General features: G+C 43.6%; 2 protein-coding genes across 2 annotated transcripts; both read right to left on the reverse strand.

Annotated features, from left to right (window-relative positions):
• Nucleotide 1: 1 nt before the first annotated feature.
• Nucleotides 2–4543, reverse strand: LOC129825222 (R-spondin-3-like). The gene is made up of 5 exons (XM_055885135.1): nucleotides 1615–4543; nucleotides 1351–1491; nucleotides 982–1128; nucleotides 657–839; nucleotides 2–578 (listed from the first exon to the last, which is right to left on the reverse strand). The coding sequence occupies exons 1-5, from the start codon at nucleotides 1694–1696 to the stop codon at nucleotides 538–540; spliced, it is 594 nt and encodes a 197-aa protein (XP_055741110.1). The 5' UTR covers nucleotides 1697–4543; the 3' UTR covers nucleotides 2–537.
• An 862-nt stretch (nucleotides 4544–5405) lies between these two features.
• Nucleotides 5406–12810, reverse strand: LOC129825223 (centromere protein W-like). Its single transcript, XM_055885136.1, has 3 exons — nucleotides 12590–12810; nucleotides 12285–12398; nucleotides 5406–5697 (listed from the first exon to the last, which is right to left on the reverse strand). Exons 1-3 carry the CDS (start codon nucleotides 12674–12676, stop codon nucleotides 5671–5673), a joined length of 228 nt encoding a protein of 75 aa, XP_055741111.1. The 5' UTR covers nucleotides 12677–12810; the 3' UTR covers nucleotides 5406–5670.
• Nucleotides 12811–18934: the final 6124 nt, after the last annotated feature.

The following is an 18934-nucleotide window of genomic DNA, read 5'->3' on the forward strand; positions in this document are numbered from 1 at the left end:
GTTTGTGAAGACAATATACTGTAATTTACTATAAAATCTCCTACACAAACATTTTTTGTAGGCCTATAACAATGATTTCAATCATGAAAAGGCATCAATAGTTTCAATTTGACTTGCTATACAGAGAAATGCTACATGTGTAGAACAAGTGGGCTAGCCACCATCATGATAGAAACAAAATAACACATTTTGCTTTTTGAACACTGCTCAATTCAGCATATCAATTTAGTGACCTTTTCCTGGAATGGATCATGTGGGTGACATGTTGTGATGAACAAAAAAATGTTGAACCCAAAATTCTAGAGCAGATGATAATGTTATCTTCTCCAAGGTCTCAACCAAGGCAGGTCAACAGCTGATCACAAACATAGAGGAATAAATTGTTGCACACTGTTCCTGACTACAGAAACAACTGAGGTCCAGGCAATGGAGGTCTCTCTTTCAACTCAGTTAATCCAGTCCTCCTTCTGTCCTTCCATCCTGTTTTGGATCACATCTGCCACTTGCTATTATTTTGCTCCCACCAATGATCTTGCATCAATGTTCTGTTGGCCTAATGCCTGTGCCATCTGATCTTCCTGTGGAAAGGAAGAGGACAATGCTAGATGTGTGAAAACTGAAATAAGTCAAACATTTCACTTTGATCACCAGTATACCTGGACTCGGTCTCCTTTTGACACATTTCCTCCACTCTTTGACTTTAGGGCAGGGGTCGCCATACAGGGTGGGGTGCCGTAGGACCTCTCGTCTTCGTACCTCCTCAAAATTCCTGTAGCCCCGGGTCCTCCCTCTCCGAAAGCAGAGGCCCCAGTCTCCCCATTCTCCCACCTTACAGTGTACTGAGAGAGAGGTTGGGGGGCATGACATTGTAGGGTAGATAGATACACAAAATGTACACTCAAATTTGCATTGTAGAGTGATCGATCAATGATCTATTGGGATGGCTCATGTACAGAGATGGGGGAGGACAGAGTCACTAACCTTGAGAAATGCACTCCATGAGCTGTTTATTAGGCTCAAACCACCCTGGGCAGGTATGATGGCACTGGCCATGCAGGAGGTACAGTCCTGCTCTACACCTGGTGCAGGTGTTCCTCGTCACACACACCTCACAGCCCACTGGACAATCTGGGACGGAGGACATAGACGTTAGAGACACATTTCTATATAGATCTCTCTCCCTACTGTAAATATGTACTTTATATGTCTTCTTCCACAATGTGTGATTTTGATGCATCCAAGCCCAGATCTTGGCCGACCAATACTGGATCTTATTAGTTTTAGCCAGACTTTGACCACATTATGACTATGAAGGAAGATCACAGTTCAGCTGTAGTGTAATAGACTTACCATTGCACTCTCTTAGTGCAGCGTTTGGGGTCAGGCCCTCGGGGCAGCTGTTCTCACACCTCCCTCTGTACAGGTAGTGGCCCTGGTGACAGTGCGTGCAGAAGTTCCTGTTGAAGCAGGAAACACAGTCCTCCCTGCACTCTGAGACACAGACAGGGACCAAAGTTAGAGTGGATACATGATCAGGGCATTACACTGTGTATGACATTATTATCACAACACTCCATAACAGTGTCGCTGTTGTTCATCCATCACATGACTCACTGGTGCAGGTGTTGACATGTGGGGAGCGTGTCCCATAGTGACCTCTGGGGCAGGATAGCAGACATGTCCCCCTCTCCCGCATCCCATCATGCTCCAAGTGGAAGAAGAGGCGGGGCTTACAGGACAGGCAGCCGTTTAACGCTGAGCATGTCAGGCAGCCAGCATGACACAACCTGCTCACCACTGAGCTACCTGGAGAGAAGAGCTGGTGTTATGGCTGTGTGTGTCTGTCTCTCTCTTTCTCTCAATCACACATGTGTGTGTATGTGTTCCTGCATAAGAGAGGATGCAGTTACATGTCTTGAGCAAGTACATGTGAAATTTGGTCAAACTTGAATCCCATACAACTTCAGTCTTTTTTGGAAGAACTACATTATCACAAATCATTGGCTGTATACATTCAGTACAGAGCATAATCTCATACACCTGAGTAGTGACTTACTATACCTGGCACATTAATGTTCGAAGAATAGAAACAGGAGCCAGCCCAGTTTTATCAAACCATCAACCAAACTTTACAATATATTGTATGGTTCACATAGTAAGCCAACGCGTATAAACCATGAAAATATATGACCGCATTGTTGCCTGAAAGTAAAATTTACTGCACCCACATAGTAATGCCCATGCTTTTACGCATGTATGAAGAGGAGTTGAATGTGCGTATAAATACGCAGAACAGGTGTTTGCATCAAAATGTGTCGGTTGGCTACTTACGTCTGTGTCGTGGATGTCTTGAGAAATATTGTCCGTTAATAAGATCCATGAAGTGCAGAATCCAAATCAGAAATGGTACCCAAATTAGCATTTTTACCCTCTTTGGAATTAAGGTTATTTGTCCAACAGCTAAGTCATCTTTTGATGTAAATAAAATACCTGAAAAATATTCTTTAGCCAGAATTGTGTTAAAATAACATCATCCACAATGGTCCCAACCCCAGTATGCACGCTAGAGAACAAATCTGTTTTCCAGAAGAAAAGTCCAAGAAAAATTCCATGAAATCACCCATGCCGTCAGAATCCATAAGGAATGAAAACATCTCAGAACATCATGATAGTCGCACCTCAAACCTAATGCAAGGTTTTGGGTTAGGAGTGAGTTTGCTTTCTCCCCCTCTCGGTCTCACTCACACTCATTTTCTCACACACATACACCTGCTCTCAATGCAAAAGTTGTCATATTAAAGTAAGCACATTCAAGTAGACCTTTTAACTTTTATTGTCCTGTTGTGAGTCTGCTTCACCTACTTGGGATTCTCCTCATCTGCATAGATACCTTCATCATTCTACAGCCACATGTCTTCCCCCATCCTAATGAAAAGAGGATGACTGGGTGACTATGTGTAAGAAATATGTCAGTGCATTTGGTTTCATTTAAAACAGAGGAGCATAAGTGCACGTGTGAGTCACCTCACAGATTTTACACCAGGCACTCTGTCAATGTCACCCTGGCAGCTTGGATTGAGTGAAAAAATATCAACTTCAAAAAGAAGCCGGATTCCCCTTGTATCTACATTTCCGACGATACATTGCTGACTGAAAGCTTGACTTTTCCCTGACGTTTATGCCCCAAAACTATGCAGAGACTGTGTGTTTCAGATTAACACAGAAGTGAACGTTACCAGAAAACTAAAACCAAACTCTCAAATACAGAGCGACTTGCTAACATCCGACAAGAAAACAAAACGAAGCTGAAGAACAGACAGGAAGGTGTCAGAAAGCATCAACCATTGCCTGTTACCCATAGCGAACAGAGAAGTGGCAAAAGCCACACACACTTCCAAAGGGATAATTGTTTGGGATCCCAGTTTACATTATGGCCTGGGAACCACAAACCGATGCCAAAACCACCCGACAGACTTGCCTTTGTGTCTTCTACATAGAAGTGTTCTCTCTCATAGAAACTCTTTATTTTTTTATGACTATCAGCTAATATCCTGTTTACTTCACCTAGAGCTTATTGTCTGAACAACACAATGTATTTATTGTCTGTTGGTAGCTAGATGGACACCATAGTGCTTTTTTTGCATGTGCTTTTCAGCAGGAGGGGGAGATTAATAACATCTCATCTAAAGTTCTACTTCTGGTTTCTGGAAAAGTGTCAAAACTGGTATCAGCGGGAGCATTCAGTTGACGTTGCAGCGGATTTATCTGTTGAGACAAAAGCCAAAGACGCTGCCAGACTGGAGCTGGATGAGACTAAGACCAAATTGAAAACAGGTTCTCCTATACACACACTTTTACATTAAAGAAAATTAGTACTTTATTTCCCGAGTGAAATTACAGAAATGTTCACGTGTTATTCCCTCAAGGACAAGACAACACTGATATTAAGAGAAAATAGAACAGAGCTCCCTCTTCTAGCTGTATAAATATGCTTTCATGCAGTGTTGGGAAAATCATGTTTTTGCCTTTCCGGTTCCCACTGAACAACACGTTTGTTGTTTTTTTGCCCTACATCTCCATCTGGACCCTGAACATGAGCTGCTCTGCTGTAAGTGTCTTGCTGGAGCAGTGTGCAGGAGCTGATGACAGTAAGGGGAGCCATGTGAATCTGTGGGTCAGTGACATTAATGCTAGGTAGCCCGGGGGGGGGGGCGACAGTCACAGGCAGACAATAGGACTGTCAGGGTCAGAGGGGTGGGTTTCCACACCCAGAAACCCCCCTACATCACTGGAACGCCAGATCAGATTCAGAGGAAAACAATCGCTAGAGAGGGAGGCAAATCAACCCAGCTGTGGGGGGGGGGGGGGGGGGGACAAAGGTCCTGGATAAATGAAGATGTCTTACACAGGCAGTTTACCATTGAAAACAATTTTCAGTTCCGGTCTACTTAAGGGGTGGCTCTCCCAAAGACACCAACATGATAGCAGCTGGGTCTGGTCTACTTAGTTCATTGACTATATGAACCAGAACAAATGAGGGAGTGGGATGGGGCTTAGATTGTTGGTTTTCTGCACTGGCTTAGGTTGTTGGTTTTACATGTCAACCACCAAAATATGATAATGCATGAGGCATATCATTAAAAACAGAAACTTGATGCATCTGTCCATTAGTACAATTACAATACATTTTGTCCTCAATGTTATTCTCATCATAATAAACCTGATTATCACAATGAAGAAACTTAACATCCCTACAGCAGACCACCTAAAGGGCTCTATAAGATTACTACCAGATAAGTGTCTTCTTGAGCAATTTGATAGGAAAGTGAACACATAACACATGTCAAGTGCCATGGCTTCAGAAAACCCTATGATAAAAGATGAGTGAGATAACATCTCGACACGCGGATAATGTATGTAGCGTGAAGAGGTGAGGAATTTGGAAGAAGTCTTGGGGGCAGGCCAATGCTTAGTGAACAGTCTGTGAAGCATTCAGCCTGAAGCTCTGACCACCGTGACAAACTGTTGGGGAAAGAAGATGGAGGCCTGAGATAGGCCAAGACTCTAGGCCAGGGGTATTCAAATCTTACCATATGAGGTCCAGAGTACTGCTGGCTCTTGTGCCTGATAATTAATTGCACCCACCTGGTGTCCCAGGTCTAAGCCAGTCCCTGATTAGAGGGGAACTAGCTTTGAGGGTCAGATTTGAATTTGGAGGACTCTAGCATTTAGTTAATGCTACATCTTTATAACAGAGAAAATGATAAAGGCACTGGGTGAATATCACTCCTCTCAAAAGACAAAGAGGCACATTTCTCTGACAGGGAACTAGAATAGTATGACAGGAAACAAACTCTGGTCAGCTTGATGGAACATGGCAGGGGCAACTAGGACTACAACAAAGATAGATTTACAGAACACAACATTTAATTGGACAGCATATAAAAGTGTTCCAAAATACTCTGCATTGTGCAAATGCTAAATGGCAGACAAAACAGATATGAAATGCAAAGAGATAAAGACTAGCGACTGAAGAAAAGTAAAGACTAAAGATTCAAACTAAAGCAAATAAAACAAAATACAGGTTCATCTTATAATTCAGACAAATGTGATTTTAAAAAAGTATTGTAAATCGGTTGTTGAATCATGTTGTAGAAAGGTCTCTCCACTTCACCCTCTGGCTTGTTTCAGCAGTTTCTAAGGAAAGACGATCAAAACGTCATTGACATTTTAAAAGTAGCATGATAAGATGCTATTTTTCACATTCAAAGTCATGAAACATAACTCTTCTATGACAAATTAACTTAAGGAATAGGACATATACAAATGTAGGATATCCATTAATCTACATGACTCACTATGATGATATCTGTCATGTCTATACAGCAACCACAGGAATTTGCCCCTCTGTCTATAAAGGATTCAAGAAAATGGCAATAGCCTCTCCTTGCCTCATTTACATCGTTTTGTACTGATCTGAAAACCCAAACTAGCCCAATATTAGATGTTTGATTAATGATTTCATTATTTAATGAGACTAGGTCTAAAGGCATTCCATAGCGACTGCATTCGAGATAACTCATGGTCCAATGACCGTACCTGCTAGCAAGCAGCATGTGCCTGGGTCCAAAGCTAGATTCCATAATCGGTAGATGGTTCTATTAAATCCAGTTTAGATGCTACACTCCAAAATCTACTATGGATGCTAATGTTCGTTTTTTGCTTTGCGCACACCGATCTGTTATCTAATAAGTCCGGCAAAACAGGCAGGTGCTGCCCCAGATGGGAAATAAAGGAAATGTGTGCACGCAAAGGTAGACATTGGCATCCATATTACATTTTGATTTGGGGAGGGGGTAACATCCTAAAAGCTGGATTTAATACTTTCTTGTTCACTGCTCGGCGATGCAAACCGCGATTCTACAATCAGAACCGTCTACCGATTATGGATGTAGCTTCGAACGCGGGACATATGCTGCTAGCAGGTAGTCATTGGACCATGAGTTATCTGACCAGGGTTGCCATGTCCGCAGTTTCCCGCAATTGGGCTATTTTGAAAACGATGTTAGGAAAATGTTTTGGTCACAGCTTTTTTAAGCTACTTCTAAATTACACCATGGCATTTCTCTTTCTAGGTGAGGGGGGGGGGGGGTCTATATGCATTGAGAGAGGGCTGCAGCAGGCAGCTGAGTCACAAGTGAGAGGAGAGCAGCACGCACACACATCATGGCTAGCTAATATGGAGCCACCTATTGGATAAATGTGGCAACTCTTGCTGAGCAACATCTTTTGGGCTTAGTTTTCAGTTGTCATTGGGCTCGACATTTTACCTAAACCTGGCAACACAGTCACTATGGAAAGCCCTTAGACCTCATTCTTATTCTTCTTGGTATTATGGCGATCACACAATTGAATGTGGATCCCGCCACCTACTATGCAGGATGGAAACAGGATTCTCCCAAAAAACTGAACTACCAAAAAAACCTACCAAATAATAAAATACATCAACCAACTTTTCTGTTAAAAATAAATCAAACAGATCCCTACACAGGCTCAAGGGGGACCTGGGAGGGCAGGTCTTCCGGCGCCAGTACCCCTGGCAAGTCTTTCGATGTCAAATCCTTGAGTGTCAAACTTTCCTGCTGCAGCCACAATAATGTCTAGTTTCTTCAACTTCTTTGAGACTTGTGCAGTACAGATTATAACTGTGGCAATGAATGCAACAAAATCCACCTTTCGTCTGGCAGTAAACATATACTACAGGCTGTGTTGTATCCAATACCATCTCTTCACTAGCATCACTTGTTCTCAATTATTTTCAAAATCGCCTCCACATAGGAGTTTCAATTGACCGCTAACTTTTGCCACCTCAATTTCTTCACCCTTACAGGGCACTCCAGGAACTCAGGATCATGATCCCACCACAATTGCAACACAGTCATCCTTTTACACACCTTTCTTCACTATAGAAAGTGCATCGGCGATGTCGTACCCACAGCAACTATTAAAACATTCCCAAACCAGAAACCGTGGATTGATGGCAGCATTCGCGCGAAACTGAAAGCGCGTACCACTGCTTTTAACCAGGGCAAGGTGACCGGAAACATGACCGAATACAAACAGTGTAGCTATTCCCCCCGCTAGGCAATCAAACAAGCTAAGCGTCAGTATAGAGACAAAGTAGAGTTGCAATTCAACGGCTCAGACACAAGAGGTATGTGGCAGGGTCTACAGTCAATCACGGATTACAAAAAGAAAACCAGCCCCGTCGCAGACCAGGATGTCTTGCTCCCAGACAGACTAAATAACTTCTTTGCTCGCTTTGAGGAAAATACAGTGCCACGGACACGGCCCGCTACCAAAACCTGCGGACTCTCCTTCACTGCAGCCGACGTGAGTAAAACATTTAAACGTGTTAACCCTCGCAAGGCTGCATCCCCAGCCGCGTCCTCAGAGCATGCGCAGACCAGCTGGCTGGTGTGTTTACGGACATATTCAATCAATCCTTATCCCATTCTGCTGTTCCCACATGCTTCAAAAGGGCCACCATTGTTCCTGTTCCCAAGAAAGCTAAGGTAACTGAGCTAAACGAGTACCGCTCCGTAGCACTCACTTCCGTCATCATGAAGTGCTTTGAGAGACTAGTCAAGGACCATATCACCTCCACCCTACCTGACACCCTAGACCCACTCCAATTTACTTACCGCCCCAATAGGTCCACAGACGACGCAATCACAACCACACTGCCCTAACGTATCTGGACAAGAGGAATAACTATGTGAGAATGCTGTTCATCGACTACAGCTCAGCATTTAACACCATTGTACCCTCCAAACTCATCATCAAGCTCCCGCCCTGTGCAACTGGGTACTGGACTTCCTGACAGGTCGCCTCCAGGTGGTGAGGGTAGGTAACAACATCTCCCCCCCGTAGATCCTCAACACTGGGGCTCCACAAGGGTGCGTTCTGAGCCCTCTCCTGTACTCCCTGTTCACCCACGACTGCCTGGCCATGCACGTCTCCAACTCAATCATCAAGTTTGTGGACGACACTACAGTGATAGGCTTGATTACCAACAACGACGAGACGGCCTACAGGCAGGAGGTGAGGGCCCTCGGAGTGTGGTGTCAGGAAAATAACCTCACACTCAACGTCAACAAAACAAAGGAGATGATTGTGGACTTCAGGAAACAGCAGAGGGAGCACCTCCCTATCCACATCGACGGGACAGTAGTGGAAGGGGTAGTAAGTTTTAAGTATCTCGGCGTACACATCACGGACAAACTGAATTGGTCCACCCACACAGACAGCGTTGTGAGGAAGGCGCAGCAGCGCCTCTTCAACCTCAGGAGGCTGAAGAAATTCGGCTTGTCACCAAAAGCACTCACAAACTTCTACAGATGCACAATCGAGAGCATCCTGTCGGGCTGTATCACAGCCTGGTACGGCAACTGATCCGCCCACAACCGCAAGGCTCTCCAGAGGGTAGTGAGGTCTGCACAACGCATCACCGGGGGCAAACTACCTGCCCTCCAGGACACCTACACCACCCGATGTCACAGGAAGGCCATAAAGATCATCAAGGACAACAACCACCCGAGCCACTACATGTTCACCCCGCTATCATCCAGAAGGCGAGGTCAGTACAGGTGCATCAAAGCAGGGACCGAGAGACTGAAACAGCTTCTATCTGAAGGCCATCAGACTGTTAAACAGCCACCACTAACATTGAGTGGCTGCCGCCAATATACTGACTCAACTCCAGATCACTTTAATAATGGAAATTGATGGAAATTGATCAAAAATGTATCACTAGCCACTTTAAACAATGCCACTTAATATAATGTTTACATACCCTACATTACTCATCTCATATGTATATACTGTACTCTATATCATCTACTGCATCTTGCCATCTTTATGTAATACATGTATCACTAGCCACTTTAAACTATGCCACTTTTATGTTTGCATACCCTACATCACTCATCTCATATGTATATACTGTACTCTATACCATCGACTGCATCTTGCCTATGCCGTTCTGTACCATCACTCATTCATATATCTTTATGTACATATTCTTTATCCCTTTACACTTGTGTGTATAAGGTAGTAGTTGTGGAATTGTTAGGTTAGATTACTCGTTGGTTATTACTGCATTGTCGGACCTAGAAGCACAAGCATTTCGCTACACTCGCATTAACATCTGCTAACCATGTGTATGTGACAAATAAAATGTTATTTGATTTTATACTCTGTTCATCTGGCCACACTTGAAACATGGCCCAATCATTTACAATTCTTACACTACAATACAAAACCTCTTACAGCATATCTTACATAACCAAGCTTCACATGCATAGGTATTTGCTCTTTATCAAAAAAGAGACAGGACCGACAGACTATTTTTCTCCATTCACCCAGCGGGTCAGATGCTGGGCACCAACCACACTAGGAATTCTCGTCAGGTATTTAACCTGAACGTCCGTCATCACCCTTGAGATGACTCCTTTGACGGGTGCTCTACTCCGAAGTTCAAAACTTCTGTTGTCCGGATTCTTTTGAAGCCCACTGCAGTCTTCCTCTGTTCTTCAGAAATACAATTAATCAAAATTACACCACTCCTGGTCACTCTGACACTCACCATTTGACACCTCAATCGGGTTTCCCACATGCGCATCCTTACTCAACAGGCGCATCCTTACTCAACAGGCGCATCCTTACTCAACAGGCGCATCCTTACTCAACAGGCGCATCCTTACTCAACAGACGCATCCTTACTCAACAGACGCATCCTTACTCAACAGACGCATCCTTACGCAACAGACGCATCCTTACGCAACAGACGCATCCTTACGCAACAAGCGCATCCTTACTCAACAAGCGCATCCTTACTCAACAAGCGCATCCTTACTCAACAAGCGCATCCTTACTCAACAAGCGCATCCTTACTCAACAAGCGCATCCTTACGCAACAAGCGCATCCTTACGCAACAAGCGCATCCTTACGCAACAAGCGCATCCTTACTCAACAAGCGCATCCTTACTCAACAAGCGCATCCTTACTCAACAAGCGCATCCTTACTCAACAAGCGCATCCTTACTCAACAAGCGCATCCTTACTCAACATGCGCATCCTTACTCAACATGCGCATCCTTACTCAACATGCGCATCCTTACTCAACAGACGCATCCTTACTCAACATGCGCATCCTTACTCAACAAGCGCATCCTTACGCAACAAGCGCATCCTTACGCAACAAGCGCATCCTTACGCAACAAGCGCATCCTTACGCAACAAGCGCATCCTTACGCAACAAGCGCATCCTTACGCAACAAGCGCATCCTTACTCAACAAGCGCATCCTTACTCAACAAGCGCATCCTTACTCAACAAGCGCATCCTTACTCAACAAGCGCATCCTTACTCAACAAGCGCATCCTTACTCAACATGCGCATCCTTACTCAACAGACGCATCCTTACTCAACAAGCGCATCCTTACTCAACAAGCGCATCCTTACGCAACAGACGCATCCTTACTCAACAAGCGCATCCTTACGCAACAAGCGCATCCTTACGCAACAAGCGCATCCTTACGCAACAAGCGCATCCTTACGCAACAAGCGCATCCTTACTCAACAAGCGCATCCTTACTCAACAAGCGCATCCTTACTCAACAAGCGCATCCTTACTCAACAAGCGCATCCTTACTCAACAAGCGCATCCTTACTCAACAAGCGCATCCTTACTCAACAAGCGCATCCTTACTCAACAAGCGCATCCTTACTCAACAAGCGCATCCTTACGCAACAAGCGCATCCTTACGCAACAAGCGCATCCTTACGCAACAAGCGCATCCTTACTCAACAAGCGCATCCTTACTCAACAAGCGCATCCTTACTCAACAAGCGCATCCTTACTCAACAAGCGCATCCTTACTCAACAAGCGCATCCTTACGCAACAAGCGCATCCTTACGCAACAAGCGCATCCTTACGCAACAAGCGCATCCTTACGCAACAAGCGCATCCTTACGCAACAAGCGCATCCTTACGCAACAAGCGCATCCTTACGCAACACATCCTAACCAGAAGCGATTCATTATCATTTACACACATATCCCCTACTCCAATTTCCTTTTTGTTCCAGGTTTCAATACTACTGTTGTCCATTCAGAATATTCCTCTTCACCAAATTTACTCCACGCGCTGCTTAATTCAAACTCAGCAACCACTCCCACCTTAATTAAATCAGAGGTCTAATATTGGGCTACTGTCCAGACTATTTCAGATCAGTGTTAATGAAGGAGAGGGGGCACTTTACAACAGGGTTGTCAAACTCATTCCATGGAGGGCTGTCTGCTGGTTTTTGTTACTTCCTTTCAATTTGTGTCTAATTAAGACCTAAACAACCACATGAGGGGAGTTCCTAACTAATCAATGACCTTATTGATCAATCAAGTAGTTAGTCCTGGCTAAATTCCCAATCTGGCCCTCAAACCATCATGGTCACCTAATAATCCCCAGTTTACAATTGGCTCATTCATCCCCCTCCTCTCCCCTGTAACTATTCCCCAGGTCGTTGCTGCAAATGAGAACGTGTTCTCAGTCAATTTACCTGGTAAAATAACGGTAAAATAAAAAATAAATAAAAAAGTACAAGGGAGGAGTGAAAATCCGCAGGCACTCCGCCCTCCATGGAATGAGATTGACACCTGTGCTTTAGACCACTGAAATGTACCCTTTGTGTCCTACCACCCAATGTTGTTCAGTAACCAATACCTTGGATACTGCTTTGACGTGGTGTGCTTTGATAGTCGCAGATTTCTCCTCAAAAGCTTTGGTCCTCGCCTCTTCTGCGAGGCTATGCAGAAACAGCAGCACGTTCAGCTCGACCTAGGAGGGACGTTCAGTTTCAGACACCGACGGCTAACTATCCCACTACAGTAGTTGGTTAAGCTAAGTTACATAACTAACGTTAGCATGTACCTTATAGCTATTCGTTTGAAAACAATATTTTAACGATAGCCTTGCTGGCTAGAATTGTTAGTAACGACAGCTAGCTACGATAGCATTTTCAAACATACCATTGCATCTGCGGCTATGCCTACACGAATGTGGGCTTTCTTCTTCATTAGAGACTTTAATGTTGTCTTGGGTACCCTTTTCAACATATTGCCAAACTCGTAGCTAAATTACTTATCCTGAAAACAGCGACATTTGTTTCACAGAGAACAAACAAATAGGTGGTTGTTTACGATTTTCAATCCCCCTCGTCGCTCTAAGTGCGCATAATGTGACGTCAGTATTTTCCATGTTTGCTTTATAATAAAATATATTTAAACACTCATTGTTTCTCTCGATTTAGAAAATAATTTATATTTATTGGGTTGAGTTGATGACCATCAAAGGGCCTTGGTTATCTTTTCTGTGCTTTGATGTTTTTTAACCTTTATTTAACTTGGTAAGTCAGTTAATTAAGATTTGTATTTGATTTACAATGACCGCCCACCCCGTACAAACCCGGACGACGCTGGGCCCATTGTGCGCCACCCTATGGAACTCCCAATCACGGCCGGATGTAATACAGCCTGGAATCGAACCTGGGTATCTGTAGTGACGCCTCAAGCACTTTGACCACTGCCCCACTCACTTTGATTAATGTAAAGAATTTGAAATTATTTATACTTGCCCTTTTCATACTTAAGTATAGTTTAGCAATTACATTTACTTTTGATACTTAAGTATTTTTTAAATCAAATACTTTTACTCAAGTAGAATTTTACTGGGTGACTTTCATTTTTACTTGAGTCATTTTCTATTAAGGTATCTTTACTTTTACTCATATGACAATTGGGTACTTTTTCCACCACTCGGTAGAAGTGGTTGTTTTGGGGACTTGGTTTAATGTGCTTTTTGGGGTGGATTGAGTTAGTTTCCCTGTCACATATGGATTTGATTTTTACCTTGTTTTTTTCACCACTGTCCAGTTGGTGGAGGTAATACGCCTTTCTGGGTTGTAGTCTGCCATGAAACCCACAGAAGAAGAACTTTGCCGAGCTTTACTTGTATTTATTTATTTTTATTTTACCAGGCAAGTCAGTTAAGAACAAATTCTTATTTTCAATGACGGCCTAGGAACAATGGGTTAACTGCCTGTTCAGGGGCAGAACGACAGATTTGTATCTTGTCAGCGCCGGGGATTTGAATTTGCAACCTTTCGGGTACTAGTCCAACGCTCTAACCACTAGGCTTGGCGGCAGGGTATATGGTGGACATGTACAAATGAATCTGATATGAGATGCTCCTCCCAGATTGAGAGGACAATGTACACACATATTTAAAGTTCGTGAGTGTGTGATATGGGACTTGGAGACATGTTTATTTTGAAAAACTTTAATAAACAATGGCAACATTACCATGTTTTGCCAGCAGCATACCACCCTGCATTCCACTGCTGGCTTGCTTCTGAAGTTAAGCAGTGTTGGTCCTGGTCAGTCCCTGGATGGGAGACCAGATGCTGCTGGAAGTGGTGTTGGAGGGCAAGTAGAAGGCACCCTTTCTTCTGTTCTAAAAAAATATCCCATTGCCCCAGGGCAGTGATTGGGGACATTGCCCTGTGTAGGGTGCCGTCTTTCAGATGGGACTGACTCTGTGGTCACTAAAGATCCCATGGCACTTGTTGTAAGGGTAGGGGTGTTAACCCTGGCGTCCTGGCTAAATTCCCAATCTGGCTTTCATACCATCATGGCCACCTAATCATCCCCAGTTTACAATTGGCTCATTCATCCCCCCTCCTCTCCCCTGTAACTATTCCCCAGGAATATATCCTTAAAAACACATGGAAAGAGGGTGATAGCGTGGTAGGCACAGCTTGTCCCGTTAATTAATCACACAAATTGAGGATTAGCTGATAACTACGAAACAAACATTGTGGATAATAAAGAGAATCTGTACCAATTTATTTATCAGAATTTTGATATGCTCGGAAAAGAAACTGATACATCGAAGCAAACAAGAGAATACCTTTCCTCGAGTTCTGCGAGCAAAACAGGAGGAAAGCCGCAGTCTAAAATTCCTAATGTAACATTGGAGGGGGGCGTTTTTATAACTATGTCTCCAGAAGATAGAGCATTTCTTACAAGAATGAGAGAGCAGTTAAAAAAAAATTGATCTATTGCCTGGCCTACTGGGGGAAGTTGAGGCCTTAAAAACAGGAACGGATTACAGTAATACAATATTGGAAGAAATACGAGCAGAAAATAAGATATTGAAAACTACCGTGTACTCCCTTAAAGACAATACAGAGAGGGTACGGTATGATAATAAAACAATGAAAGACAAATTACTTGATCTAAAGTGCAGAAGTATGAAAAATAATATTGGAATAAAGGAGAACGAAAACTCTCAGTCAACGGAGGAAAAAGTCAAGGTATTCATGAAACGTAATCTCAAATTGACTTTTTCAAATAGCTCACTGTTTCGGTGGCAGAGCAGAGGGAAGGCCCCGTCCGATCATAGCTATGCTAACCCACTACAAAATGAAAATAGCCTTGTTACAACAGGTTAGGGAATTGAAAAACACCCCATTCTCTATTAATTAACAATTTCCTCATGAAATAGTGGAGAGACGACGTGCCCTGTACCCCACTTTCAAAAGGCTCCGAGCAGAGAAGCAGAATGTTCGTCTAGTTGGTGGATAAATGATATGTAAACAACCAAATGTTCAAGGACTCGAAGATTACAACGTGGCTGTGAGTGATACCTACCTCCTATTGAAGCAGCCCCTGATACATATTTCCACCGCATTACACAGTACAAATATGTCATTCGTTTGTTGCATGAACGAATTTATTTTTAATAAAAATATATACATATGTTTTATTTTATTTAACCTTTATTTAACAAGGTAGGCTAGTTGAGAACAAGTTCTCATTTACAACTGCGACCTGGCCAAGATAAAGTACAGCAGTTCGACACATACAACAACACAGAGTTACACATGGAATAAACAAACATACAGTCAATAATATATATAGTATATTCATGCCGTATGGAGCCGTGGACCATGTGGATTTCAAATAAGGTTGGGTTTATGGTAATGCAGAATGGGTATGATGAACTTATCCTTTTTATTTAAATTGAAGAGTGTACATTAAAAATACCACGTTTTTTTGTTTTTGTTTAGTATGATATGACCTAATTGTAAAGGTCGGCGTATATTATGACTTAAAAGCTGTTATATAGTGCGGCCCTTGTTCGCCGATGTAAATCAGAACGATTAGCTGTTAAGATAAAACTTAATGAATATGAACATGTTTATTATAGGGCTAGGATAAATTATTATATAATTAAAAACCTGCCTAGGTTCTCTATTGGAAGAGGCCTATACGATCCTAAAATAATTGGTTATTACCCTTTTACATTTAAAAAACTAATCTCAATATTAAACATGTAAAGGATTATTATCCTTCCGATACACACCGGCAAATGGATGGATTAGGTATTGTCAACAGGTTTGTTGTCTCTAGTGTGTGGCGGTCTGGTTAACACTGGGATAAAGGGATTAAAGTTAACGGTAGAATTAATACAATAACTGGTTTATGGAAGCACTTCTCTAAGCGAGAGAAAGGTATATTATATATTTCTATATAAGATCATTATTCTACCCTTTTATATTATTGATCCTAATGATATAGGCCTAGGTGTAAAACAGCGGAGGTGATAGAGCAGCCGATAGAGCAACGACCCTGGAATAAAAAAACGTGTATGGGTGGAGAGGGTTGGTTTTACAGGTTTACCCGTTTTGGATCGTCAGTACTGCATGTGTTCTTGGCTGTCGTGCGATGGCTGTGTCGGAATCGGTTGTGAGTTGAACATGGGTATGCCCAGGTTTGGCTTGCGGTCGGATCTGGCACAGCCACGGCACTATACAACAGGATATAATGTGATTCATTTTTACTTGCAGTCATTAGCGGCCGTTAGAATCTGTTCCTTTTTCCATTTTTTGTTGTTGGAATACAACATGATATGAGGACTACATGAAATGTCTCGCGTGGAATAAACATTTAGGTTATTTCGGTTGTTTTCTCTTCATTCTTTCTAAAAAAAAATTGGACAATTGAATCCAATGACCTGGGCAGGCTGGGCTGACATGCTTATAGCCTTGCTAGGACTTTCTAATACGAGTATGCAATTATAAGATTTTGCTGTTTATTATTTCTATTAATATTGTATTACTGTTACTATTTTTTTATTTGATTGTTTTCCATGTTATTTGGTTAGTTCTCTTAAGCATCCTCATAAATACTTGTGTTATCATGGGACTGCCCATATTTCCCTCTGGTCAACGCCAATTGTCGGCCAAGGGTTTGCCTTAGGAAGCAAAGGTGCATGAGTCAGGGAGATGGTCTGATGGTCTTCGTGACAACAGACCTAGAGTGGCCACCTGGTGTGGCCACCAGCTGCATTACGTACTGCAGTGCATCTCCTCCTCATGGACTGCACCAGATTCGCCAGTTCTTGCTGTGAGATGTTACCCCACTCTTCCACCAAGGCACCTGCAAGTTCCTGGCCATTTCTGGGGGGAATGGCCCTAGCCCTAACCCTCCGATCCAACAGGTCCCAGACGTGCTCAATGGGATTGAGATCCGGGCTCTTCGCTGGCCGTGGCAGAACACTGACATTCCTGTCTTGCAGGAAATCACGCACAGAACGAGCAGTATGGCTGGTGGCATTGTCATGCTGGAGGGTCATGTCAGTATGAGCCTGCAGGAAGGGTACCACATGGGGGAGAAGGCTGTCTTCCCTGTAATGCACAGCGTTGAGATTGCCTGCAATGACAAGCTCAGTCTGATGATGCTGTGACACACCGCCCCAGACCATGACGGACCATCCACCTCCAAATCGATCCCGCTCCAGAGTAAAGACCTCGGCGTAACGCTCATTTCTTCTGCGATAAACACGAATCCGACCATCACCCCTGGTGAGACAAAACCGCAACTCGTCAGTGAAGAGCACTTTTTGCCAGTCCTGTCTGGTCCAGAGACGGTGGGTTTGTGCCCATAGGCGACGTTGTTGCCGGTGATGTCTGGTGAGGACCTGCCTTACAACAGGCCTACAAGCCCTCAGTCCAGCCTCTCTCAGCCTATTGAGGACAGTCTGAGCACTGATGGAGGGATTGTGCGTTCCTGGTGTAACTCGGGCAGTTGTTGTTGCCCTCCTGTACCTGTCCCGCAGGTGTGATGTTCGGATGTACTGATCCTGTGCAGGTGTTGTTACACATCGTCTGCCACTGTGAGGACGATCAGCTGTCTGTCCTGTCTCCCTGTAGCGCTATCTTAGGCATCTCACAGTACAGGCATTGCAATTTATTTCCCTGGCCAAATCTGCAGTCCTCATGCCTCCTTGCAGCATGCCTAAGGCACGTTCACACAGATGAACAGGGACCCTGGGCATCTTTCTTTTGGTGTTTTTCAGTCAGTAGAAAGGTCTCTTTAGTGTCCTAAGTTTTCATAACTGTGACCTTAATTGTCTACCGTGTTAAGTGGAGCGGCACAGGGGAACCCAGGAGCAGACTCAGACGAGGAAACTGGATGAATAAACCAAAACATTTATTGCCAAACAGGGAGAGATGGAGTGCAGGCCAGAGGAAGCTCGGTGGATTGTAGGAAACCAGATGTGGAGGGTGAGGTTGGAGTGAGCTGGGTTAAGACAGGGTTAACAGGTCCGGAGGAAAATCCAAGGGAGTGATGGTGAGCTGAATCCAGAACAGGGTAGCAGGGTGGTGAGATGTGGAACAGTAGACAGGATACCAGAGTCAGAGCGGCAAAACTGCAGGGCAAGGATAAACAGTGTCAGGCAGGGAAACAGGCACAGCAGCGTAACAGGATCTTGAATAATAATAAAAGATAGAAGCATAAACTGACTGAGCAGAGATTATGATCTGGCAGAGTGGAAGTGGCAGGACTGAGTATTTGTAGAGGTCTTCATTATGGAACGGGTTGCAGCTGGTGGGGATCTGCTCTGACTCCAGCACACCTGTCTCCAACCACACAATCACACAGAGAGGGAAAGGGAGAGAGAGTGTACTGGGGGAGTGGCTGCAGGTCAAGGAGACACCGGATGAACACAGAGGGCGTAGCAGGAGCAGATGTGACATACCGTCTGTAAGCTGTTAGTGTCTTAACGACCGTTCCACAGGTGCATGTTCATTAATTGTTTATGGTTCATTGAACAAGCATGGGAAACAGACCCTTTACAATGAAGATCTGTGAAGTTATTTGGATTTGAACTAATTATCTTTGAAAGACAAGGTCCTGAAAAAGGGATGGTTCTTTTTTTGCTGAGTTTATATGGACACTTAACCATCATGGTGCTTTTTAATGGTAAGTTTACAAACATTGGTTGTGGTAAGTATAACTGAAACTTGG

This window comes from Salvelinus fontinalis, chromosome 27 (genome assembly GCF_029448725.1).
Source record: "Salvelinus fontinalis isolate EN_2023a chromosome 27, ASM2944872v1, whole genome shotgun sequence".
NCBI lineage: Eukaryota > Metazoa > Chordata > Actinopteri > Salmoniformes > Salmonidae > Salvelinus > Salvelinus fontinalis.